Source organism: Phaeoacremonium minimum (genome assembly GCF_000392275.1).
Source record: "Phaeoacremonium minimum UCRPA7 unplaced genomic scaffold PA7_03_scaffold_39, whole genome shotgun sequence".
In the NCBI taxonomy this organism is placed as follows: Eukaryota; Fungi; Ascomycota; class Sordariomycetes; order Togniniales; family Togniniaceae; genus Phaeoacremonium; species Phaeoacremonium minimum.
In genome coordinates this window covers 122,940-149,383 of record NW_006920946.1, presented here as the reverse complement: position 1 = coordinate 149,383, position 26,444 = coordinate 122,940, and the positions used below count along the sequence as shown (strand labels likewise).

The 26,444-nt window shown below is 52.8% G+C and overlaps 8 protein-coding genes across 8 annotated transcripts; 5 read left to right on the top strand and 3 right to left on the bottom strand.

The window, feature by feature from the left end:
* Window positions 1-382: 382 nt before the first annotated feature.
* On the top strand, window positions 383-1,655 carry UCRPA7_492 (putative tuberous sclerosis 1 protein; the record flags this gene model as incomplete). The annotated part of the gene is made up of 3 exons (XM_007913087.1): window positions 383-396; window positions 461-1,001; window positions 1,590-1,655. The coding sequence occupies 3 exons, from the start codon at window positions 383-385 to the stop codon at window positions 1,653-1,655; spliced, it is 621 nt and encodes a 206-aa protein (XP_007911278.1).
* A 452-nt stretch (window positions 1,656-2,107) lies between these two features.
* On the top strand, window positions 2,108-3,592 carry UCRPA7_491 (putative tuberous sclerosis 1 protein; the record flags this gene model as incomplete). Its single annotated transcript, XM_007913086.1, has 2 exons — window positions 2,108-3,140; window positions 3,483-3,592. 2 exons carry the CDS (start codon window positions 2,108-2,110, stop codon window positions 3,590-3,592), a joined length of 1,143 nt encoding a protein of 380 aa, XP_007911277.1.
* A 942-nt stretch (window positions 3,593-4,534) lies between these two features.
* UCRPA7_490 (hypothetical protein) lies at window positions 4,535-5,317 on the top strand (the record flags this gene model as incomplete). Its single annotated transcript, XM_007913085.1, has 1 exon — window positions 4,535-5,317. The coding sequence occupies one exon, from the start codon at window positions 4,535-4,537 to the stop codon at window positions 5,315-5,317; it is 783 nt and encodes a 260-aa protein (XP_007911276.1).
* Window positions 5,318-9,137: 3,820 nt separating this feature from the next.
* Window positions 9,138-10,044, top strand: UCRPA7_489 (putative flavin-binding monooxygenase-like protein; the record flags this gene model as incomplete). The annotated part of the gene is made up of 3 exons (XM_007913084.1): window positions 9,138-9,150; window positions 9,211-9,453; window positions 9,509-10,044. 3 exons carry the CDS (start codon window positions 9,138-9,140, stop codon window positions 10,042-10,044), a joined length of 792 nt encoding a protein of 263 aa, XP_007911275.1.
* Window positions 10,045-10,469: 425 nt separating this feature from the next.
* On the bottom strand, window positions 10,470-11,687 carry UCRPA7_488 (putative peroxisomal targeting signal 2 receptor protein; the record flags this gene model as incomplete). The annotated part of the gene is made up of 3 exons (XM_007913083.1): window positions 10,470-10,967; window positions 11,224-11,449; window positions 11,515-11,687. The coding sequence occupies 3 exons, from the start codon at window positions 11,685-11,687 to the stop codon at window positions 10,470-10,472; spliced, it is 897 nt and encodes a 298-aa protein (XP_007911274.1).
* Window positions 11,688-12,300: 613 nt separating this feature from the next.
* On the top strand, window positions 12,301-13,656 carry UCRPA7_487 (putative grf zinc finger domain-containing protein; the record flags this gene model as incomplete). Its single annotated transcript, XM_007913082.1, has 1 exon — window positions 12,301-13,656. One exon carries the CDS (start codon window positions 12,301-12,303, stop codon window positions 13,654-13,656), a length of 1,356 nt encoding a protein of 451 aa, XP_007911273.1.
* A 478-nt stretch (window positions 13,657-14,134) lies between these two features.
* Window positions 14,135-17,269, bottom strand: UCRPA7_486 (putative fungal specific transcription factor protein; the record flags this gene model as incomplete). The annotated part of the gene is made up of 4 exons (XM_007913081.1): window positions 14,135-14,544; window positions 14,884-15,025; window positions 15,077-16,871; window positions 16,947-17,269. 4 exons carry the CDS (start codon window positions 17,267-17,269, stop codon window positions 14,135-14,137), a joined length of 2,670 nt encoding a protein of 889 aa, XP_007911272.1.
* Window positions 17,270-20,367: 3,098 nt separating this feature from the next.
* On the bottom strand, window positions 20,368-21,462 carry UCRPA7_485 (putative major facilitator superfamily transporter protein; the record flags this gene model as incomplete). Its single annotated transcript, XM_007913080.1, has 4 exons — window positions 20,368-20,920; window positions 20,981-21,020; window positions 21,075-21,133; window positions 21,185-21,462. The coding sequence occupies 4 exons, from the start codon at window positions 21,460-21,462 to the stop codon at window positions 20,368-20,370; spliced, it is 930 nt and encodes a 309-aa protein (XP_007911271.1).
* Window positions 21,463-26,444: the final 4,982 nt, after the last annotated feature.

Below are 26,444 nucleotides of genomic sequence, written 5' to 3'. Positions count from 1 at the left end.
TGACGAACAGAGTTAGCGCTGAGGGTCGTGATTAGGTCACGAGCAGCCGTAGGTTTTAGTGCGCTGCTTGCGTGCAGCACCACCGGCCACATTGAGTCCATCGCTTCGCCGGCCCCATACGGAGCTTAAACCGTCAAAGTAGGTATCGAGAGACATCCAATCCACTCTCCATTGTCGAGTTTCAGTAACCGGCCACCAACGAGCTGCAGCGTTACCGACAAAGAGCTCCGAGTCGACACGACTGCCCTGTTTCAGGTTTAGGGGCGGGCTTGTTGGACAGTCCTTGCATCTTGCATTAGACACTGCTCTAGCAAGAGTCAAATGTCGTCACACCTTGTCGTGGGTGTCTGAGAAGAAGCTTTGCGGTAGACCAGTCTCTACGATGGCTTCATCAGCGTAAGTACAAATGCCTTCCTTGGGATGTATCCAGTGCCCAGTCTGACCTAGGACTCCTCTGCAGGTCCACCAAAGACCTATCAAAGGCTATCAATGCGTTCCTTCCGACTCCAACCCTGCCATTGCCCGATGAGCTTGCCCAGGTGATCGAAGGCTACCTCGAGAAACATGAAAAGTACGACGATGCGGCAGCAGATCGTCTACATGAGGAGCTCATGTTGATTTATCACAAGAGCGTCCAGGACCATCCCGCCAGATATGCCCCTTTTCTCGCTATCCTACGACAGCTACGGCCTGCGGTCAAGACATCGGAGCGCTTCATTCAGTGGTGGGACAAGCTGGTTGAGCCAGTGCTTGATCATCTCGGTCATGAGAAAGGCCTTGCAAGCGAGGCAATTGCCAGCACAATTGATATCCTCACCGCCGACGACGCAAATCAGGATAATGTCACGCCTGACTCGGGGTCCCTGCAGCTGGCCAATCGACTGCTAGGAAAATGGATGCACTTATACCAGATCACCCAACCTGAGGGCAAATCCGCGCAGGGCTTCAAGGAGAAGCTTCTCCGGGAAACGGTGCTACAATTTGCCAAGAAGAGGCCCAAGGTAAGAAAGACAACCTGTGTTGACGAGTGTACTTGTGCTCATTTTTGTCGAAGACCTTTATGGCTGCGCTGGATGTTTTCCTGGTCAAACGGGAATATCGCAGCCGTTCTCTGACACTGCTATGCGAGTTTATTCAGAGCCAGCCACCGCATCTGCATATGGTACAACAGACATCCCTCTTTGATAACATATTGCGGTGTTTGCAACTGGACACATCAACTACTGTGGTCAGCCTCGCTCTAACCGCGCTAATCATGCTGCTTCCGAACATGCCCAGCTCGCTTGTCAAATTCCTGCCTACATTGTTCAACATCTATGCGCGGCTTCTCTTCTGGGACAGAGAGAGAACATTCGAGATCGAAGGTCATGCTGTGGATTCCGACCACAATATGAGCGGAACACCCACGTGGGAAAAGTGTACCTACTCCCGTGACATTGATGGACTCGTAATCCCACACCTTCAAGACTACTTCACTATACTTTATGGCCTGTATCCTCTCAACTTTGTTGACTACATTCGAAAGCCGGAGCGCTATTTACGCCACGCTAATGCGCCGAATGCTGACGATATTGAGGTTCAACCTTCAGAGATACGTCACAGGTCGGAACGGTTCAGACAATGCCATACACTACATCCTAACTTTTACAGTCTGACTGTGGAGTCTGAAAAGACGGACTTCAGTCGATGGATCAAGAGTGAAGCGGCCGAGGTCGTCGCCTCATGCATGGCACTGTGTCTGACAAGTGATACCGGACACAGCCATGACCTGGATACAGCACAGCTACAGGGCGCTAACAGTCCACATCTACTCAAAGAAGGCGAGAGAGACGGTCCGGATCAAGCGCTACTGAGTGGATCTGCCATTTTGGAGACCACACTCTCGCATGAGCATGCATTAGGCAGCTGGCGGCACACACAATCGACAGCAGTCGCATCATCAGCAGATAGTCGAGCCAACTCGGCGGTACCCAGGCGAAGCTCCCAATCGAGTCATGATCCGTCCGCTCGTGACTCCCTCGAGACCCGTGCCCGTGATGCAGGAGGCGATAGTCCAACGCTGCCACCTCATTTGGTTTTATCGCCATCTCATACCCAGCTACAGGATATGATCAATTCCAATAAGGTGATCAAGTCTGGTTTCCACCAGTCGCTAGCTAATGACAGCGTTCCATCTTTGGCACTTAGTCACCAGGAATCCATCCCCGAGAAGAGTTCTGGGACTCGGCTTTCTGCCCCAGCGCAACCTTCCGACGGGCCGACCTCCCCAGCAGAATACAGCGGGCAATTGTCGCAGCTCTACAAACAGATCCTCCTTCTTAACAACGATCTCACCTTCGAGCGGTACATGAAGCAACAGCACATGATCCATATCGGCGAGCTCCGCAGGCGTCAGGTCCGAGAAGCCGCAACAGAGGCGGAAACTCAGAACCTCATCATGGCTAACCGGAATCTGAAGCACCGGCTTGAAGACGCCAAAAAGGCCGAGATGCAAGCCAAAAAGGAGTCTGAGAACCGGCGGACTCTCGCAAAGAATTGGGAGAAGGATCTTTCCGCGAAGCTCAAGACGCTGCGTGAGGAGCAAAAGAAATGGACTACTGAAGGAGCAGCCCTCAAGCGCGAGCTAGAAGCGAAGAAGGATGAGGCAGAGAGGCTCACGAAGATTGTGTGTGAATTCGAGACCAAGGAATTGAACGCCAAGCAGAGTGTCCAGGTCGTCGACCAGAACGTAGCAGAGCATGAGAGGCTGAAGGCGGAGGTGACGCGGCTCACAGTGTCCGAGCGGACTTACCAGGCAAAAGAGAAGCAGATGGAGCTCGCCGTGGTAGAAGCAAATGAGTCGTCTAGCCGGGCAGAGTTGCTGCAAATGCAATTAACGGCTCGCGAATCCGAGCTCCAGCAGACAAAGGAGCTCTTTCAATCACAGATTGTGGTCCTCAACACGAAGCTCCAAGAAGCTTTGAAGAATAGCCGGGCCAGCCGGAACATTGACACCAGCACGATGATCGAGAAGGTGCTGGCTGACAGCCGAGCGAAGCAGTCCGAGCTGCAGAAGCAGTACAGCCTCCTAATGAGGAAGTATACGGTGCTGCAGTCGTCCCTTCTGGACATGACTGCCAATTCAAATGTCCACCCGGGGCGTCTGAGGACGCAAGGTCTCCCATCATCCGACCCGGACGCAGAGGTATCGGCCATAATAGGTAGTCCGATCAGCCCGGTCCGCACCAGGTCTCACAGAGGCTTCTCTGATGCCGAGCCGCCGTTGGGGACATCGCATCACGCCACGCCGCCATTTGACAGCGTCAATACAGGCACGTCAGTGGGGACAGTGGTGCATCGCCCGGCAACACCAACCGATACTGGGCTTGGTGAGGCATCTGCAGCTGGCAAGACTAGTCCTTCGAGTGAAAGATACTACGGAAGAGGTACGTTGACACGTTCACTGATTTTCGATATTTTTGACTGACTGACATGTGATGCAGGCGGTGTTCAGAACACAGTTCGAAAAGAACGCAAGGATAAGAAAAAGGAAGAGCCCGACAAGAAGGATAAGAAATCCTCGGGTATTCAACGTATAAGAGGCTTTGTATGAATAACGACAGAAGGAAAACCCGGTCTTGGGCTTAAGGCATTGTTTGCAATCAGATCCAATATAGATACCCCTGTATCTCTGCAATTTCGGTAATCATCAGAAAGAGCGTTGTCACCAATGCATTTTATAGTTCCTGGACACTGACCGTAACAGACTTCGGATGGTGTACACAACTCTGTACTCGTGAGGAACCAGCACACGATCACCTCCAGACGACGTCTTTGGGCCATGTTTGCGACGATGATACTGATGATGACGCGAATGCCGAGCTAACAAGATGCGCTGCCGAGTCAACGGGCAGAAGCAGGGATGTGGGCTGTGGACAGGGATCCCCGCCTGTGCAGATGCAGAATCTCGCTGCCAGGGTTGTGTATGTTCCTGTTTCTAGCGACAACCACGTTAACGTTAGTGGGGCGTCGTCGTTCCCATCCCACCCGGCGTCCCGTAAGGCCCTCTCTTCCCACTGCTGCTCTTGCTGCAGAGCCGGCGCCTCTTCTTTGCCCACCCGCAGGCAGCCTGCATCATCCTCCGTTCCCTTTCCTAGACCACCCCCTCGAGGTCATTCGTCGCTCGCTATTCCTCTTCATCATATTGATTGGGCCTCATATTCACGAATCTTGTCTCGAAACTATCGGTCCAAGATACTTGATTCAAGCCGCAGGGCTTCCCTATCAGTCTTATCGGCGCGCTCTGCGCTCTGCACTAACAGCGCACCGTTCCGTAACCGCGCCCGCCACGGCTCCCGCGCAAACCAAGCAAGGCACCCAAATCAAGCTTGTGACGGCGTCAACACCCAGAACACATCGATCTACGAAGCGCTTCGAGGCTGCGCCAGCGACAACACATGCAGTGCATCATATAAACGGCAGATACGAACATACGTGGTCAGATTCAAAATATCATATAACTCGGTCTGATCTCCCAGCGCGATATACATTCGCGATGGCTCCGGCATTGCCGCTGCCTCGCGGCCTCCTCCCCGCAGCCATCCTCGACCAGCTCCATCGCCGCGACGCACCACCGCAGTCGCAACCGGGCACCCACGTCGCCGCCATCGCAGAAAGGCTCGCCGCGCTATCGAACTCGCTCTCGAGCCGGCTCCCGACCCGCACGATCCTCGACATCCCGTCGCGCGTCATGGCCGCCCGCCGGGACACGACGACGGAGACTGTCCCGGGCCAGTACCACAACCTCAACAGCGGGCCCGACCCGGGCACCGTCGTCGGCATCGTGCTGGGCTCCGTCGGCGGCTTCCTGCTGCTGCTGTGGCTCTTCTACACGTGCATGAACTTCGGCGTGCCCCCGGACGCCGCCTCGGACATCGGCACCGCCAGCGTGGTGACGCGCCGCAGCCGTAAGTCGCACCGGCACCACCACCACCGCGCGTCCGGCGGCCGCGAGACGGTCGAGATCAGGCGCTCCTCGCGCGGGCCCGCCGTCATCGTGGAGGAGGCGTCGCGCGACCGCGTCGTCGTCGAGGAGGTGCGCCGCTCGACCAGCAGGGCGCCGCCCGCGCCGCCGCCGCCGAGGGTCGTGCACAGTGACGACGACGAGGTTGTCGTGATCGAGGAGCATGATCCGCCCAGACGGCACCGCAGCAAGGGCCACAGGCGGCACTCGAGTTCGCGGCGGGAGAGCGGCTACAGAGATATAGATCCGGATCGGTTCGCGGGAGGCGATGCGCCGATGAGAGACATCCGGGGGTCGAGTAGGCACGGCAGGTGATCTCTACTTCAGATTTGATAAGATGGGACGTAATGCGATGCGGGGGATAGTGGAGCGAGATGCGGGTACGAATGGTGCTTGACGAGGAATGCAGCACACTGTAAATGATGGCATGGGACACCACATGCACAAGCAGGTCATTGTGGGGATCATAAGTGCAGATGAAACATTGTTCGGACGGGAGCAAGGCGCGTGTCAAAGTCAAACCGCAGCTAGCGGGTACACGCATATAGCATGCCAGCCGCGAGCGTGTGCTACGGGCGTTTCCGCTTTCGGTCTGTGGGAATGGAACTATCGACATGACGGATTGAAGAACGGTGTTCTTTCTATTTCAAACATTTTTCGGCTCATGCATAATATTGGGTTGCTGGGCTGAGTGTCTCGAGCGTCTAGAAGGGAGATAGGCATATAGGGATGGTGTATATCATGGCTGGATGGGTGGATGGGATGGCTTGTTTGCTGTATCGATAACTTACTCGGCCAGTACGCTAAGGATCATCTTAGCGAGCTTTTCACATAGTTGACTTCAATGCTACATATCATCGAGGCAAATGTCCAATTCATGGAGAGTAATATGAAATGCGTTCTATGAAAGTATCCGAGACCCCTTTTTCCAGCATGATAAAGAAAGCTGATCCAATGTCCACGAGCCAAGCCGACTCCATATCTCCCTTTTCCCATCTAATGCATGTCTCATCTCAAAGGTAACGTCATTTCCTCGTTGATTTTCCCCATTGCCCAGAAGATTCATCTGTACAACCTCGCATCATGATCTCTGAGAAGCAATATCGACTGTTATCAAATTATCAGAGTAGCCACCACCGGCGACTAAAGGGTAAGGATGATGTCCTCGATTTCATAACCCCCGATTGTCTCTCCCTCGTTCTTAGAATAGAACATCTTGAGGTATATCTTATCCTCTTCCCAAAAGTGAATCTCCGCTGGGTCATTCCACCGCCCCATCACCGACCGGTTGTTGTCTGAGTTGGAAGGGAATTGGACTGACTTCTCATGAGCCTCCATCAACTCTGCGTTCCAGTGACGCATGCCGAGAGTATGAGCTATCTCGTGGCAGAGGATATTGGTGATACTGTGCCGATATGCGGGAGCAAACGCTAACTCATACAAGTAGGCATCGGTCATTTGTTGACCAGGAGAAACGCTTGGGCAAAGGTCGTAAATTGACAGGTGAAAAATTCGTCTAGATGGCAGTATTGATAGGACAGAGTGAAGATAGCTCGCTTGTTCTCGTCAGGACTAACATAGGTGAACGTGATGCCAATGTCCATGCTGTTTACTGCCGCCAGGGCAGTTTGTAGGCACTCCTTCACGTACATGACATCGTTCATATCATGGCCATGGTCAAGGAAGCTTTTCTCGTTCAAAGTCCATGGAATGGGGAAGTGGGCTTTATAACGGTATAACTTGCCTCCATGCCCAACATGGATGCGCATCATATTATGTGCCCTGGGGCAGGCCATCTTCTCTGTGCCGCACATACGTTCACGGCCGGTCGCGGGATGATACCGTAATTTTGACGTGCCTTCTGGATCAGAACGTGTAATTCGATCAGCTTGAGCAATTGTGGACACGATACCATTCACGCTGGCATGAGATTTGCGTTTGACATTATCCTCGTATAGAACGTACTCCTCGTGGACGATCACTGTTGGTTCATCTGAATGACTGATCGCGGCTATGGCGGCGGTGCCGTGGTACGACTCCTTTTCAATCAGGCCTCCCTCGAAAAGCCCCTTTCCATCACCATGCAATACTTCCTTAGAGTGAACATGACTAAGGTTCTGGTTCAAACTCGGCTTGAGCATGTCCACTTTCACCGAGTGGACGTTGTCGGTGGGTCCAATCACATTATCATGTTCTCGGGTGTGGTAAGGGGTGTCGGAAGAGACTCCAATCGGTTGCGCTCTCGAAAAGCTGTTGGGCGAAGCGCTGGCGGCAGTAATATTGGTATCACTCCCAGATGAAACAACAGACTTTTCGACTTTTCTTTGATTGAAGTCCATGGATGCTGGGAGGCACAGCTCCATTATTGTTGAGGCCTCTGGGCACGATGAAACCTCACGATTTGTAATCAATCCCATGAGGACGTAACCGAGAGTCTTGGGCAAAGCGAACTGTTTCTGGTAGGACTTGAAGAAAGCAAGACTCTCGAGGACAGAATGGAACGGCATGAGTCCGAGGACACCTATAGCAATAAGTCGCAATGGCTCAAGAGATCGAGGAGCACTGTATTACAGAATTAGCATTACAGGTGAAAGACTTTAAAACATGAGGGCACTAAAATCGCAATTTACCATGCCTAGAGAAGGAAACAAAGAAAGGAGACGATTGCTAAGTCAAGATCAAAGGAATGGTGCGAAGGAACAGCGTACCGTTGATAATTTGTAGCGATATGGCATGAAGGGCTGTACGAGGCCTTGAACTACTTTCAAGCCTTAATGCTATCGCTCACTTGATTCCTCTTATTTGAAATGAATAATAGCCTTTTGATCAAAACGTGAGAAAAAGATTTCCTAGAGCTTGCGTAAGGTGAATTGTATTCATGATGGAAAGAGAATTCTGGAGAGGAATAACCTACTTATACATCGAGGAGGACTCCAAATGCGGCTGTTTTCAGATTGACATCGGATCCATGCGTCAGGCCAATAGCATTGAAAGGCCAACGTTCGATTACACTGTACCGGCACTGAGCTTTCTATTTTAGAGCCAATGGGATCACTGAAATTCTTGATTCAAACATCAATGTAAAATAAGGCGAACGTGCATCCATGGATGCACGATGGGTCCGGTTGCCGAACTTGAGAGTTTAGAATACACACCTTACACCGTACTTCGGTTTGTATAGAAAGTCGTGTTGCAACTAACATCTTTGTGAAGGAGCCAATTCAAAATTTCCTCAAGTGATTTGTCAAAACTGTCCTGAGGACTGTTCTCAATCGTCTCGAGGATTGGTTTCGCTTGTAATAATAGCTTTGGGAAGTGGCGAATAGGTTGCTTCCAAGTGGTGCTGCGACGCTATCCATTTCCAATATGACGGATGATTGTTGTTCTCACTCTTAGCACAGCCCAAATCACGGCGTCTTGTTCTCTCTTCCTATCACTAACACACGACAAAATCATTGACATGTGTGTTTGCTTGGGCCTTAATCATGACGGGCCTTAATGAATGACACTGTGCGGACAGTGTCCTGATGTTATCATGCCGCTCGGTCATGAAGCTTACCTAGGAGCTTGCGAACTGCAAAGCCTCGAGGTTGCCGCTAACCAATTCTCTACCCAATACCTAGGTACTGTAGATAGTCTGGGGTATATTTTTTTGCTCAACGGTATGATAATGCATCAGATGTGTTGAGTTGCCATGCATAACTGACCCTGAATACCTCCACTCAATGATGTTAAAAGATACGCCTTTTCACCATGCTGCAACTGACATACAACCAATTAATCTTTGTTGAAGATGTTGCTCAAGATGGGTTTTAAGGAACTAATCGAGCTCTCGACCTAGGTACTGTCTGTACTCGAAGCATCTAGATACTACCTGGGTCTTTAGTAGCACATATGATGGCAGGTCGCCGCATTGACATCACGGGCCATTTCAGTGGATTTAACGATTCTCAGCAACACCTAATAATGACGTCACAGCTGTCAATCACCAGGGAAATGATTAAGGCTCACGGACAAGGTAGAGCAACTGGATTTCTAAATGACTACTTCCCATTAAAAGTATATTCAACACATAACACTAAAATAAGGGCAAGATTACCAAGTTAAGTCAATCATTCATAAACATCACCGAGCAATGGACAATCCAAGTAGGTCAGATGCGCAGAGGCAATTACCCTTATCGTACTATATTTAACATCTCTCTCTAGTTCGCCAAATCCGACCAGTTGTTGAGGCGCTGTGCACCGGCACGCGTGAGGAGCAGGAGAAGGCGTTACGAGAGAACTACACCACCGACGCCTCCTTTGTGCATCCCTTTTGCCGCGTACCGCACTTCAACAATGGCGATATCCCATTCTTTAGCTGGCTCAACTCGCGGTTTCTATTGCTCAGCATCTACCGCTGGTATCGCATGTTGAGCCCAGAGATCGAGATGAAAATATACTCTACGGGTACCTCCTCTTTTGCTGTTCATCTCTAACCTGACTGCATCTGACATGAGCGCAGTGCTGGACGAGAAGACCAATCAGCTCTACGTGCAAGCCAGCCAGATTTTCAGGATATGGTTCATCCCATTCTACAAGGCCGATGTCAAGCTCGTAGTCGTCCTCAGTCTCGCTCCCCACACCACCGGCGCTAACGGCAGCCTGGTTCCCTGCACCATTACTGATGATTCCAGCGCTGTCAAGAACGGTGAAGATGACAACAACACCTCCCAGGCGGGTGAGGTCTCGTTCGCGGATGTGGTCAAGTACAACACCACAGACGAGGACAAAATTCCAAACAAGGGCAGTACCGCTCCCTCGAAGTCCGAGACTGGATCAGGGCCTGTGGTTCAGCGTGGCGACTCCGGGATCCGCTATCTGATCTCGCAGCAGGAAGACATGTACCAGGTCAACGAATTCATCAAGTTCGTGGTGCCTTTCGGCGTCGGCGATAGTCTGTGGACAATGTGGCAGCTCATCAGCACATCCATATGCGTAGCACTCGCCACTGTATTCCTGCCGTTCGCTAAGCTCTTCGACAAGCAAAAGAGGCCGTAAATTGGGACGTCAAGGCGAGGGGATCACCATCCCAATGAGGCGGCCTGTGCAACTACAGAGCTGAGCAGAGCAAGATTGTATATTATGGGTGTTCGTGACTATGATTAAAAAGTACAAAAATGGGTCTGAAAGGTCAAACAATGCATGCAACATTCTGGGCAAAACGGAATCTTAGAGACTGTATATATGCTAACATCCTCACGGGTTTTAAGAGCATACTTGTCACCACAATCAAATCAACGACGTTAAATTATCACAGTTCAAGTCAATTCTCGCCAAGCGCCGATCTAATGCATATTTAAGTTCTCCGGTTTCCAAGAAACATTCCATCGCTTCTTTCAAGTCTGCCGTTCCCACGCAGACCTGGGTATCATGACCTCCCAATTTTCCCTTCTTCACTTCATTCATTAGTCCTTTGCTCTTACCTATCTCTGAAGTAATGAGTTGGCATCCCATAACAGCACACGCTCATCCCAGCCCACAGTTGCTACCCAACCACCTGCACCAAAGAGGCACCAGTCAACGCCGGTAGCGAACTCGGTGTGCCGGTTCATGAGACCCAACTCAATTCCAGGGCGAACAGGGTCATTAGGCCCTAGAGGCGGCATCGGTTGCCCAGGCGGCGCAGCGTTGTGGCCCATCGTTGACCCGTCTGTCCATAGCCGTACGGTCATATCGTAGCTGGCGCTGATCAGGATGTCGCTGGCATGTGGGCTCCACGCCAATCGCCGAACGGCATATTCATGACCTTGCATGAGAGAGACGGGACCGCCGTACGGGTTTCTTATATCAAAGGTGCGGATGTTTCTGTCCACACCTGCTGTGGCAATAATTGTGTCATTGTATTTGTTCCAATCGTGCGTGAGTATCTCAGAGGGCTGCGCGGGCATGACCGCCTGCCCGTTTGCGAGCCGCACTCTGTTCTGAGGTATTTGATGGACTGGTATGTCGGAGACGAGGTGGTATTTAGCTGAGACTGGTGTGCGCAGGTCGAAGATGCGCAGGCGGGAGTCGCTGGACACTGCTGATACTATGGATGGGTTTGAAGGGGAGAAGGATGTGCTGTAGGTACAGCTCCCTATTGGGAGTGTCTTCAGGGACTCTGTTCGAGTCGGTGACCACTTCAAGAAGACTTGGTAAGCTAAGGTACGGCAAGCATAGTCACCGGCGAGTACGTACTATCTTGACTGTTCCATCCCAGGAGCTTGAGAGGAAAGTGTCCTTGGTGATGGGGTTCCAGCAGACTGCGAAGGTCTCTCGCTTATGTTCATGATAATTCATAACAGGGAACTTGTCGACACCAAGGTCGAAGAGCTTGATTGATCCATCGCCGCAGGCTACAATGAGCTGGTTCTCGTTGATCTCGGACCATGCTAGATCATACAGGGCATCGTTTGTGTCGAAGCTGTGAGCCAATGCGCAAGTCAGCAATCTGGAGTGCATAACTCCACACAATGCGTAGTAACATACGTCTTCTCTACTTGTATGCCGGCAGGCGTGAGGCCCAGCGCAAACACTCTTCCATTGCCCACAATGCCAAAGTTTGCCGAGGATGCGACGGCCACTCGAGAGTCGTAGTACGGCGAGTACTTGACCGCATACGGATTGTAGCCGGCGGTGCGAAACTCGAGCATTGAAGCCATCTTCGATGGCGAAGCAACAGAGTTGTCTCTGCTGTCGTGGGAAGTAGAACCGAAAACGACACTTAAGGCGCATGCATGTCCAGGTCAAGTGCGCTCGGTGTCTGTCAGAGCAGATGACGGACCGGGCCTCGGCTGTTGGAGGCGCTACTGACAGTGTAAGAGCTTCCCAGCGCGGGGGAATGCGCTATTGCTACCCCTCTATATCTAGCCTCTTCACCCTTATCTTATCCCCATGTGACAGCGCGAGTTAGCGCGTGACGACCTATTCCACGTATCCCCCCTCTACACACTGCTTCTGTTTTACGCCTTTCCTGCAACATTTTTCTTAGTCGTAGTGTCATCAGTAACACCAATTTTTCTTGTGTCATTAGGCGCCGTGGAGGATCATGGACCGCGCTCAGCTGCATGGCAAACTCACCGCATCGCGACAATTGAGAAGCGCTGGTTAGCAGGGCTATTGCCGGCATTTCACTTCTATCTACTCAAAGTGCTCGGCTTGTTACATCTAATACGCCGTCCGTGAAGGGAATAGCCCCCTTCACAACACGGCTGCCGGACAGTCTCGGATTCACAGTCTTGGGAGTACCTACCCCGTCAGTACGAAATCCAGGTTATGATAATCTTGCAACGAGCCATGGATGCTTTCATCACCAGGAAGAGGCGACCTTCCACTCCGCCACCGGATAGCTCCTTCGCAGAATATGAGAATGAGCCAACGGATGTCAAGCTAGCCATCCTGTCCTCTCTTCACCCAGAAGTCGGCCAAGAGGCGCTTCTCGACGTCCTTCTGGCTCACGAAGGATCCATCTCTGCTGCTTCGGCAGCGCTGCTCGCTCCCAGTCCCTCAAAAACATCAAGGAAGACCACCGCGGTTGTCGGGGCGCAGTCGTCTCTAAGACTCTTCACTACGGGGCCAGAAAGCGAGAGGAGGTCTCCCTCGCCCAAGAAGGCCAAGGTGCTGTCCCGAAAGGGGGCGACGCTCCGGCTGTACGACCCCGTAGACATCGCAGAGCACACGCCCTGCTCCGTCATCCACAACTTCCTGCCGCCCGCGCTCGCCGACGACCTCCTGCGCGAGCTGCTCGAGGAGTCCAAGTCGTACGAGAAGATCACCTTCAAGCTGTTCGACAACGTCGTGCACAGCCCACATACGTCGAGCTTCTACGTCGCCTCCGCCGACGAGCAGCAGCGCCAAAAGTACGAGTATTTGTACAATGGAGCCCGCCTGACCGACGTGCGCCAGCTGACGCCGCAGCTTGACCGCGTCAAGCCTCTTGTCCAGGCCGCCGTCAACCGCGAGATCCAAGAGCGCATCCACAGCCGCTACCCCGGCGGCAAGAAGCTCAAGCACCAATCGCCCGAGCCCTGGGTGCCGAACGCCGCCTTCGTCAACTGCTACAGCGGCCCGCAGGAGAACGTGGGCTGGCACAGCGACCAGCTCACGTACCTCGGCCCGCGCGCCGTCATCGGGTCCCTGTCTCTCGGCGTGGCGCGCGAGTTCCGGGTGCGGCGCATCGTGCCAAAGGACGACGACAAGAGGCCCGTCGAGGACCCGGACGCGGAGGGCCAGATCTCGATCCACCTGCCGCACAACTCGCTGCTCGTCATGCACGCCGAGATGCAGGAGGAGTGGAAGCACAGCATCGCGCCCGCGCAGGCCATCGACCCGCACCCCGTCGCCGGGAGCAAGCGCATCAACGTCACGTACCGCGACTACAGGGCGAACCTGCACCCCCGGCACACGCCGAAGTGCAAATGCGGCATCCCCACCGTGCTGCGCGTCGTCCAGAGGAAGAAGGAGAACTACGGGCGATATTTCTGGATGTGCCACGCCGGAAACGTCCCAGGGAAGGACGGTTGCACATTCTTCCAGTGGGCTGAGTTTGACGAGGATGGCAATCCCATATGGGAGAAGACCCGCGGCCGGCAGCCCTCAGCCACGTCAGATAGCTCCAAAAGCAAACAATGATGATAATTGATGAATGAATGAAGACAGTTTCAAGTGTCGCGTTGCACTCGTAGACGCCCCATCAGCATAATATGATCAAGAGCCCGATTAACACATTTTGATTTTTTCAGCTGCGGATGGAAGCCTCCGCCAAGAAATATGGGTATATTGTACAAGCAGAAGACAACAGACACTGCCAAACAATAGAATTTGCCCGATACAGAATCCCTTCCTCCCTGAGACATGACATGACTGTGACTCACTCACACTGCACTGCTGACTGAGGTATAGTGTAGACTACCGTCGTCGTCTCTGCGACGGGAAACCCAGACAAGTTACTCCGTTGTTCATATCTCCCCTCCCATCCTCCCTTCCTCTTTCCCCCTTCCCGGCCCCCAGACCCGGACGGGAGGAGCATGACCCAATTTGCAACGATCCCACAAATATATATGTATGAAAGAAATAAGTCACCGCACGCAAATAACAAATGACTTCGTGATCATATCCCTCCGCCCACACCGTTCGCACCCGAGCCCCCTTGCTGGCCGCCAAAGAAGAAGCCGTCAAAGAGGTCGACCTGCTGCCCGTCGCTGAAGTCGTGATGCAGGCCCTCCCACCCCAGGCCAAAGTTGAGGTCCATCTGCGTGTCCCCATTCGCGTCCGCGGTCCCAGTATTCCCGAGGCCTTGCAGGAAGTCCATCTCCTGCAGATTGGCAAAGTTCATGCCTCCGGGCGACAGAACCTGCTGTTGAGAAAAATAATTGCCCATGTTGCCACCTTGCGCGGCTGCCCCCAACTGGCTGCTTGCCTGTGGGGTGATGCTCGAGACTGGGGAGCCGGCAGCTGGCGGAGTCCGATGCTGGGCGACAGTCGGCGAGGGCATGAGTGACGGGTCGATTGCGGCAGTGTCTGGAGTCACAGCAATGTCCGACCCGCTGGCGTTGCTCCGCGGCGGCCCTGGCACTGGGCGTCCAAATCCGAAACCATCTGGCTCTCCCTTGATATTAGATAGTGCCGACAGGCGGAAGTTTGGAGCCCCCATAGGCGGCAAATGAGAAGATGTAGCGCTGTTAGAGTAGGTATCTGACACAGATGCTAGATCAAGTTGAGAAGATCTATGGTGATGCCTGTGCGGTCGGCTGGACACAGAAGCGCTGTCACTCCTAGAAGTCCAATCCAGTCTATGATGTTCCATGCTGCCCTTAGAGCCGGAACGTTTATTCCTGTGTAAGACCTGACCGAAACCACCTGTGGAGTTCGACATCTTGATTGTCGCCTTGGCTGTTCGGTCAAACGCATCTCGGCACGCTTCTGCGGGTGGGCACTTGTCAACCAAGTCACTGAAGACGGAGGTTGCTGCTAGTATAGTAAAGTCGACTTCGTCCATACTCTGACGGGGACGTTAGTATTTTTCAGTAAAATATCTTGAAATTTAACTTACCAAGCGGCTCCTCACAATGGGAGAATGCCAGATGGCATAAAGATAGGAAATGCCAGCCATGAATAGGTGATGAGTCGCTAAGTATGTGTAATTGACTAGGCCAACCAGGTGAAGTTGTCTGTATAGCCGTAGGATCCGCTGTCCAGCTTCAGCAACCTTGAGGTATACACGGTCCTCGTCCTCCCGAAGCTCAACGTTGAGAACGGCCGGGCTGTTGACCTCGGTGGAGGTATTATATTCGCCTTCAAACATGGCCGGTACGCTCAGACTTTGTCGGTAGAGCATGATGATTGCCTGCCAATAGTTGAGATCGAGAAACTCGGTGGAAAATGCCACGCCAGTCTCCTGCTTAGTTGGCGCCGAGGTTTTCCACTCGTATAACCTCCTATCAATATCTATCCGCCAGGACCGGAACGAGTCGAACTTTGACAGGAAAGGTGATGGTAGATGTGTGTGCATATGTGGATTCGTCTCGTTTTGGCCAGTAGTCCGCGCAATCTGTGCTTGTTGGAACTGAAGGACTTGTAGGATCTCGGACTGGAGTAACCGCAAGCGGAAATAATGGTGAGCCACGAGCTTGTACGTGGGCTCTGATAAATCCGGAGGTGGCTCCATGAAGCCTGACACGGTGATGTACTTGTCCTCCAGGAGAGATGGGAATTCTGTAGTGATAACCTGATCGGAAATGCCAAATGGTCGACCAACGCATACGCTGACCAGGCGGTCAAAGGAATATGTGCACCACCATAAGCGACGGCGGAGATCTCGTATGAACTCGCGCCGTCCCTTCTCGCGCTTCAAGATCTCGCTAGCCTGGTGATTTGACTCGCCTAGGCCCGACTCGATGTCCTTTCCGTCTTCGTAATGAAGACCCAGGTCCACGGCAAGCCTCACCGCGACACCGATGATGTACCACAAACCCGGTGGCACCGGTCGAAGCAGTGCAAAATTAGCCAGTAAGAGAACAGCTTGGAGCTCTTCGAGACCACCGCCGCTATTGCTCAAACAAGCCTCGAGATGAACGATGGCGCTCGCGTGATACTCCTCCGGCTGAGCTTGCTTCGAACCCTTCCCGTCCTCTGGCTTCGTGCTGTTGCTATCAGTCTTACCCATATCGCCCATTATTATGCCACCACCTATCGCAAATACCATATTTAACATGTACAGCTCGCGGGGCCCCCTGATGCGGCCCTCGTCGGCGTAAGCCTGCTCAAACATCTGCATAAACTGGCCCTTATGGAGGACGGGGATCTGGGGGTTCGCATGCTCGAAATATAATGTTACAAGCCTGTGGCCGAGGTCTCTATCCGGGAAAGGCGCAGGGTGGATGGTGGGCTTCGTGTGAAGACCAAAGAATGAATCTCGCATCGAGGTGCCGGTAGCCATGGCAGAGTTACCGGCGATAGGCTTGTATGGCCGCACTCCGTTCTTGTCAGAGGTTGACCTTTGGTCAGAGACCGATGACTGGACGGCAGCAAAGACGACACGAGCAAAGGAGACCCCAGATGTTGACCCCAGATATCGCGGATTCGACGCGCCAGGGACGCCTGACATTCCCGACTTGGAAACGAGCTTCTGCAGCCTGTTGTTTTCGTCTCCATTGTTCTGATGCCTGCCAGCGCCGGTATCTATGTGTTCCGAATGCACACTGTGAGCTTCGGTTGGAGACTTGATAATGCCCGTCTCCCCTACTCGAGAGCAGTACTCCAGGTTTTCTGCTGGAGGGAAGGACAGGTTATTCGAGCGCAGCAGCGCTTCGAGTTGCTCGACGCGAGTCTCGAGGTAGAAGACATAGCTGGAACACAGGTTAGCATCAAGTATGACGGTGTGTCGGGGCTTACGAGAGAGCCCTCGGGGACGGGGATCGCACCTGCGGGGTATCTCCTTCTTGGTGATGGGATCGTATCCGACGCAGGCGACATTGGCCTTCTCGCAGCTGGCGCAGCTGGGCAGCTTCTGGTCACACCTGTTCTTGCGCAGCCTGCAGCGGTTGCACGCGCTCACGTTCCGGAAGTTGCTGCTCTGGCCGACCTTGCCGCCCGCAGCGCTGGCGGTGTCGTGGGTGGCCTCGCTCGGGGGCGATGGGCCACCGCCGACGGAAGCGAGGGACGGGGGAGACTCTTTGTCGGGGGATGTCTGCCGCGCCCGCTTGGTCGGGTGGAGGACCGGAGAGGGAGGTGAATGCGCCGGCATAATGCTTGGTTGCTGCCGAGATGGCACGACCTGCGTCCCGGAGGCTGGCGTCGTCGGGGGATGGGATCGGCAGACCCGAGTTACGTAACACAATCAACGGGAGTTGCGATCAAGGTGCAATTGGGTGCTGAAGAGCCGCAAGGGGATCGCGAGTGTCGCCGGTCGATAGTCGACGACTGTATTCTAGGAAATGTCGCTGCACTGCTGCCTCCGCCCCATGTCCGCCTCGGTGAGAGATAACTGAAGTGTCGTTGCTTGTTGCCGGATTATGAGGGGCCTGTTTTTTTTCCTGTGGTGCTCACTGCTGGGGTGACCAGCTACTGCGCCGGGGTCGCAAGGTGATAAAAGTCCGTTACCGCTTGGAGCTCGGACGACTACTCGGACCTGATTAAAATTATATGTCACGATATGAAGCGCATCCTCGGTCTATGCAGAACCAGCAACTTTGTCGTTGTTTGCGTGAAATAAAACCCCCAACAAGGCTTTGATTGCTTGCTGGCTGGCAATGTGTCGGAGTAGTGGGCGGAAGGTAGGTAGGTTTCTGCAGGCGATTGATTGCAAGGTAGGTAGGTAGGGAAGGTAGGTGAGAAAAAGAAACGCAGCCGCCGCCCGTACAGAACAGCCCAAGTCAGCTTAGCTTGCCAGTCTAAGAGGTTAGGTAGCTCCAACTCTTCACCTTCCTCTGCACACAAATCTAACGGCAATTGATAAGAGAGTTCCGTCCAATCACAGGAGGCCTGTCTGATGTTCGAATCGAGTAATCACCATCAACGCCATCTCCGTGCCCCCCACCTTTCCAAGCTTCGCCTTGATTGCATTTCTCAGCCCGTCCCATCGCAGCCCCCCAGCAATCAGCAATCAGCAATCAGCAATCAGCAATCGGTACGCAAGTAGGCAGTGAGAGGAGAGAGAGTCTAGAGACCCAGCAGTCAGTCAGTCAGTCAGTCAGTCAGTCAGTCAGTGAGGCCAGTCCCTCCCCAGGTCTCAGCCGGGCCCGGGGTCCCAGCAGAGTGGCAGCAACAGACAATAAACGATCGAATCCCCCGACTGCCCGCTATCTCGATCCCACTCCCCAACTTCTGGGAGGGCTGCCGACTGCACTGGACTGGACTGGACTGCAACGAATAATACCGTGCAACAGCGTGTCTACGTCCGTCCTCGCGACATCCCATATGACGTAACGTATGGCTACCTTTCGTCTTGGGCCTGCCTCCTCATGGCTAGTGTCGAGATACTGTACATAGTACTCAGGGCTCACTGACTTTCTTCATCCAATTGCTTTCGTTATCAATCAATCATGAAATACCTACTGTACAGTAGGTAGGTTTGCTATCAGAGCAGATAAGCAATCTGATAAAAGATAAACGCTCCTGGCCCATTGACGCCAATCCATGGCGCCAATTACACCGAACCGAGGCTGGTAGGCCACTGACTGACTGGTGCCCGCACCCGCGACGGCCGTCGGGGGTTCCTTGGCCTTGGTAAGCTGGACCTACCAGCCGACCGGCAGCGGTCAGTCCAGTCAGGCGGGAACGGGGTGGTCACAAGCGAGCGCAAAGAGTTTCCCGAAATTCAAAGTCGTCGCACGAGTGGATGGGACCTCTCATGAGAGTGAAGTGTCTCTTTCATTAAATATGACAGCGAGCGTATCTGTTCTGTTTCTTTCATCATCATCAAAATGAGCAGCAGAGCTAAAAAGTGACAAAACAGCGCGCGTGGGAATTCCTCCTCCCTGGTATCGTCCGTCTAACAAGAATTGAAATGCCCAGCCAAACAAAAATATCAAGTCAGATAAGGGGTGCCCCATTGAAATCGCAATGTAACGGTGTGCCGCATGCTCCCTGGAAATGGCAAAAAACGTGTTAGGAAATCCCGTGAAAATTCTCAAAAAAAAAAAAAATAGTCATAACCTTAAGACAGGCAGAGCCGCATTCCCCCACAGGTGGAAGGAAGCGGCTCTGCGTCTTCGCTTTCTTCCGACGCCGTATTGTGGTGGTATCCTCAACCCCCAAGATCACAGCCAGTGCTGCGGTGTTGTGTAACGTCCTGTTCCAGTCTTTTTTTGTCTCTTCCCAGCGAATCATTGTATCCGGTGTTCGATGCAACCCTGTTTTCCAGACCCGAAAGAAATAAAAAGAGAATAAGCCTGAGGACACGGCCTGAGAGGAAATTTCCAGCGGTCCCTCTTGTTGCTCCAGTCCATTGAAACCCAATTCTAACCGTGATTGATATTTTCATGCAAAATATGTCCCACAACGCCTTCTCACCCAATGGAGAGAATATATCAATTCATGACTTTGGCTTTCCTGTCATTCGAGAGATCGATCGTCAAGTCAACCGCGCGTGAAAAAGGCAACTTCCATTCTGCGTCGATCCTCAGCACCGCGTGGGTTCGTGCGGGATATTGTCGCCAGTCTGGGTCCGCTCCTCCCCTGTTTCCTCGTCTTCGCTCTTCTCGTCCAGCCTTCCTCTAGGTTCGGTGACGCGAAGGCTTATGATGGCGCCGACAATGGTCACCAGCCCACTGCACCACCAGGCAAGGCCTGAATATCCAGTGGAAAGGCCAAGGGCATAAAGAAATCCTGAAATCGTCGGACCAAACGCCCGGCACAAGCTGGCAGTCGACGCTGCAACGCCATTGATCGTCCCCAGCGTCTTGGTGGTAGGCGCGGAGTTCGTTAGCAGGATTGCATTGCTCGGGTATGCCATTGTCGAGAAAGTGCACTTCCAAATAATCATGATATAGATGCCCGCCATCCGTAGATTGTCAGGTAACAAAACCAGATACGGGGTGAAGAAATAGAGCAAGAAGTACGATATCGCAAGAATTCGGAAGAGTTGAAGGGCTCCAACCCGGCGGACGACTAAGGGGAAGATGAAGCACGTGCAGAACATTGAATACATGCCTTGCACCGACAGGATCACACCAATTTCACTCTGTCTGAGTCCAAATCCATCGACAAATTTGAAAGGTAACGAGATTGGTTGCGGCTGCTCCGGAGACTCGGTGCTAAGGAATACGGGAAACAGCTGGTCGAATGTCATGGTGTGACTAAAGGCATATTAGCGTTCAATGTCTTGAGGGAGGTCTATCAAACTTACAAAGCCAGTATGCCATATGAAATGATATTAAACACGACCGGGCGTGTGAAGATCTTCTGTTCCTTCTCAGTCTCAATGACTGTTGCTGAACGCGAATATGTGATGTGGGAGGACTCGGTCTCCGTAGCCTGGTATCCAGTTGCATGCTGCTCAGCATCAAGCAGAGGCTGTGCTTCAACATCAGGAGCAACAGTACAGGCAAGTTGCGGTGAGTTTTCTCGGGTGCGATAGCTCGGAAGTTGATCATCCTGACTGAGGAGAGATGCAGTTTCCATGTCGTCTAGCTTCTCATGAGCAGACTTGCGGCTGAACAAACTGACAAGATAATTGCCCAATTCAACTCCCCGGTCCCGACGAAACTTCTTCTCAGGGTGCGTCTCCTCCAGGAACAGAAGACCGATGATAACACCGCATGATACGGCCACAGCGCTGAACAAATTGGGGAGGAGATAGGGGTATCGCTCCCATATGCTGCCCGGCGAGAAGAAATCTGGATAGAGCAGACATGGTCTTGCAAGGGCGCCGCCAATCATTGGACCAATGATCGATCTGTCGAACGTCAATCAATCAGGCGAGATCATTCGGGAGATGAAATTCAAGTTGACTTACCCAAGGCACCATACCAGGGGCATGATTGTGTAAGCACGAGCTATATTTACGTTAGCTACGACCGGTGATGTGATGTCTCATAGCCAAGACTCACGCTGGTGCTCCTTGACAGTGATAAGCTCGGCAACGGTTGTCTGCAAGACGCCGATGTTCCTGTAGATCTTGTTAGCTGCTGCAAGATCACGATGGGACTAGTGCAGTTACCCGTTCAAGAGACCTCCAAGCGCTCTTGCAAAGAGAGCAACACCAACATTGGGAGCGAAACCAAAAATCAAAACACTAATGCCGGTGCCAGCCAAGCCTGTCAACAATACAGGCTTCCTGCCAATCTTATCGCTCAGTCGTCCCCACAACAATCCAGTCGAAAATTCCGCGAAAGTGAAAGCTGAAGTGACCATTCCCGCGTAGAAGGAGATCTTGGTCTTGTCTTGAGTAACATGGAAGTCCTCAATCATGAAGTAAATGTAGGGAAATATAGACATGAAAGCAATTGGCTCACATATCCGACACAATGCTATGAGTTGTAAGTAACAATTCTCACCATGACTGTATTCCTACTGATTATGAAGGTTGAACTAGAATCGCACTAATGAGTAAAGGAACCTTGAACATACCGAGAATGAGCATCTGCCTCTTGGGAAATGGTGGGAGCGGTTTGGTCGAATGGGTGCTAGAGCCCCTAATCCTCGAAGACCTGAACTGCCCTCGCGTCGTCATATTGCTGGTTGGTTTGCGTGTTACCCTTGGTCATTCAGTTGCCGAAACTTAGTGCCAAGTTGGGAGAAAGGCTGAGTTGAGCAGACCAAGGTAGCAAAAAGGCGGGAATGATGGAGATAATATGGGAACAGGCGTGGAAATTGGTAGTAAGCCTCGTTTATAGGAAGTAGGGCGATGCTTGTGTAACCTATGGAGGCTATTATGGGAGATAACACGATGCCGGTTATGTGGCTGTGAAGCCAGCAACTCTAATGATATGTCGAAGCGTGGAAAGGAGACTTAAGAAAGCAGGCGACACTGGCGCCAGATGATGTAACACACCCGCAGACTGGTAAGAGTTTCTGAGATGGTGGCGCAACACGCGGGAAGCTTGATCTAGAGAATGTAATAATAGGAAGGAGAAGTCACGAAAAAGGAGCAGAGGAAATAGATTTGTACGGTACGACGATGGAATAAGAAAAAGGGCTGAAGCGTAGGTCACCGGATCCATATTGGTGGCTCCAGATGTACATGGCATAGTATCTTTCGCTAGAAAGTAAGGCAATGAAACAGCGGTGACAAAAGGAAAGGGACAGTACCCGGAAAGCGAGGCGAAAGAAGATCCTCCCGGTCGTAGCAGGCAAGCTACTTCGGGTAGCAAGCCCAGGTAGAGCCGTTGGTGATGCGGCGATAGCTCTGGAGGGATCCGGGCGTGATGGCCCAGAAAAGACATGGGCTTTTGGACCTAGCAACATGGTCCAACCCTGAGCTCTTGCGACTTCCCTGCATCTTCGGTACATGGATAGGCCTTGCCCAGCTCCCTGACCGTTTCCTTGGGGGTGGTGGGCTTGTTAGCTCCTCTTCAGGCCGGTGGATCCCCCCGGTCAACCTGTGCGGATCCATGTCGGTGGAAAGAGAAGTGAAGTCCTTAGGAGAGGCACATAAGTAAGGTACTTCGCGGTGCAGTAGGGGTTAGGACCGGGTAAAGTTAGCGCAGAGGCTGCTCCCAAGACCACGGTTACATCATGTCCCTTTTTAACTGCATATCCGGGTTATAAGCAAGACCGCTGGCGGGCAGCACATCAAGGGAGGAGTACTCTAGTGCGGAATGGCCCCCAGCCCAGCCCAGCCCAGCCCAGGCGACCGGTTCCCCCCCTTCCTCCCCCCCCCCTTCATAGAGGTAGGTAGCGAGGCACTGCGACTGACAGCGTGTGTGGTGGTAGGTAGTCAGTACCTTTCTCCCCGACTATTAACTAGACGCCAGCGCCCTACGTACAGACCAGACGCAGAGGTGCTGAGTGCATATGCATGGAGCCACCCATCACCGAGCCCATTGGCAACGATTGACGCGGAGGGTGTTGCCGCGGGCCTTGCCAGGATCCCGGCGATGCCGCCACGACCTCGTTGCCCAGTTTGTAGAGCTGTACTCCGGCCCATGTCATGGCCCCGTGACGTGAAAGCCGTGTGCTGCGGTGCAGTGCGCTGTGCGGTGCTGTGCTGTCCTGTGTCGTGTTGTGCTCTGACTCTTTTCTTGCTGGTTGGTCTCTCACACCCTCTGTAAGCCTCACGCCTACTGGCTGGCATGGACCTGCTCCGCTCACCGGCAAACGGCATCGACCGGGGCCTGTCTGGTCTGGGTTGGTCTTGTCATGGCTTCGCGTGGCATGGCACGGCCGGCGGGCGCGGGCGAGGGTGAGGGTGAGGGTGAGGGTGCGAGAGTGAGCTGGCAGAGGCTCCGGCAACAGCGGGGAATTGCGAATAATTATGACGTCGTATGGTAATGCGGTGCCCATACAAACGACACACGCGGTGACCGCCTGAGCCAAAAAGGCGGGCTTCGGATCGGGTTGGGTTGGCTGGTATGGGGATATGGAGATGGTGTTTGAGCGAGTGTGTACGTGCATACCGGCATACCTACGTGCCTTACATGCAGAGCGTCAAGAGCATAAGGAAAATCGGGCAAGGGGGAGACAGATGGAAATGTAGGTACTGCAGGTACTTACCTACCGCAATTTCGCGAGTCTGAAGCTGAAATTGGGTACTGGACTTGGACCTGGACCTGGCATGTTGGATCCTGCCCAGAAAGCAGCTACCTACTGCATAGTATGTAATTACGTGGGATGTGAGGTAGGTAGCTACCTAGGATAGATAGATACCTACTCTACCTGAGTACCTAAGGTTGGTAAATAGAGTACCCAGGTAGACATTCTTCCCCCACAAGAAGGAAGGAAGGAAGTGTTGTCCTGGAAGGAACGCTTTGAGACAGACAACACGACACCGACCTGCATCTGCATGGAAAGGGCGATCGATGATGGATGGGAATCAGGTTGCGTGAGGTAAAGTAATACCGTAAGGTAGCTTCATTTAGGATGATGGCACTGGATGGCCTTCCATTGCTCCATTGTTTGACCGAATTAGCCGGCTGCTGCTGCTGGTGATTATCACTCTAGCGCCTTCGTCACATTGGTTTTTCTGTGATGGGGGCGTTGCCCAGATTTCCAGCAGTCCGAAATCGTTGTCTCGGATCGCCTTCCATTTGCTTTCGGGCCTTGGTTCTTAGCGGGGGAAAAAGCAGCGTGTGCAGCGAACCCAGCTCCACGGTCACTGTGGTTGGCAGCTGAATCTGGAGAGTCCTGAACAGGCGGGCTACAATGCCATCCATCCGTTTACCGGTATTCATCCCAATTCATTCGTTCATTCATTCTCATAATCCCTGGATAATTCAATGTTCTTTCCGGGTCCGGGTCACCTGAGTACTGTCCTACCCAGTTACATCTAGGAAAGGGCCGACAACCTAATCCTATCTCTACTGCGTTAACGAAGGGAGGTTTATCGGCACAATGTTCCAACGATTGTCCACGCCAATGCCGTACTTGCAGGAGAAAAGCATTTTCTGTTGCCACAAGTGCAGTATTGTGCTCCCTTACACCATCGGAATGGCACCACGCTACTCGGTGCACTCAATACGTACCTTGGACTAAGGGAGATTGACAGATAGAGGCGGACAGGCAGACCGGTTCAATTGCCCTAACCCAACTGTGGATCACCGCGCCGGGAGGATCTGGGCAACAAGCTGACACACTGGCAGCCCAAGTACGTACTGTCCACCTAGTACCAGACCCTTCTGTACAGTACATAGGCATGTATTCAGTGAGCCGGCATGCACAGCAGGACCTCGAGGAGGCGGTGAATGGCACGCTAGAACCTCAAAACCCCCCATCAGAGAGCAAAACGAGGCGCGAAGTGGAGAGGGAATAGCTGCCCAGCTACGCATCTGACTCCCGCGTCGTCATGGGAGAGTGCTATTCGAACTAGTCTGGTAAAAATAGCCGTCCCCAGGCGCCGACCCGGCCAAAAATGGTGAAGGAGGACCATCGTACATCATCTAGATGCGTAGTAAATACAGAGTATTATACAGTACGTTGTACTGTAACGAGAGCTTGCATGATCATATGATAGGAGCGTGGTGGTTTCGCAGCTTGCAGCCTGCTGCAGTCAAGCCTACGCTCGCGAGGTAGTACGCATGTGTGTGTAAGTCGAATGTGCAGAGGTAGGGAGGACAAGTATCTGGTACCGTACGCATGTAAGCCTCTTCGAGCCGCTCACCGTCTAAAAAGGGTATCAGTCATGCAGAGTCCTGTCACAGCCAGGCAAGACAAACACAACCAATGATCCCGATAGCCTTCGGACAAGGACAGGAACGGCACGAGGCATAGGATGACATTAGCGTGCGTCGTGCCTTCGAGAATAGGACCACCCTGCCTCGGTCTCGGCGACTGACGCCTTGTTGCTCAAGCTGCTGCAAACGTGCTAAGCTAAGCTCAGCAGTCATCGTCATCATCAACAACATCATCATCGTGTGGTATGTGCACCTTCGGACATGCAATCAGCCCTTCGCATGTACGTGACTGGACATGTGGACACGGCGCTGCCCGTCCTCTGCATGGACTGGGGGGCAGTGTGAGAGTCAGAGAGCGGGCGTGTGTGTGTGTCTGTCTCTCCTACCTTCCGCATTGTGGAGTATTGTGCGAAGTTTGTGATGAGAATGGGGATGAGGAGCTGTAGCATTGAAATGCCATGTTAGTGCAGATCTAGGTTTTGAGTGTAGCAGCCGGCCCCACGCTTTCTGTCGGTAATTCAAGCCGGTGTCATCTCTTGATGCTCCATAAACCACCGACCGACATCAGCCCAACGACATTTGACCCTTCAAATGACAAATGTATGGCTGGGAATAGCTGATACGAGCTGCGGTAGCCTGGAGACTTGCAAAGTCTGCTCCTACCTCATGTCTCATCGTGCCACGTAAGAGGACTTGCAGAAGCACCAAGTCCGCCTTTTTCGAGATGACTGCGTCTTCTAGAACCCCCATGTCTCAGAGAATAATGCATACGCACGACAGTCCTTGAAGCGATAGAGAGCGGCAAGAAAAGGCATAATGACTCTGACCTAATCCCGCCCATGCCCATGTGCTCTCCGGCATCGCGAGACCCGCAGATCCACATCCACTTTCTTCACCGTCAGAGGTGAGAGGTGAGGCGAGAGCGTGGGAGCTCACCGTCTGTTGTAGCCCCCAGGCTGGCTTCTGATGCGCACGTAATCCTCCTTTCATGCATTTATCTATCGAAATGCATCCTCCCTGATTGAGACACAGTACGAGTACGCAGTGGGGGCACCTCTACCTGTTTTAAAATAACTTATTGCAGACAGACCAGGGCTATTGCGGTCTTGTCAATCTTAGCACTCGCTGTTTGTTTTACAAAGAGTTACT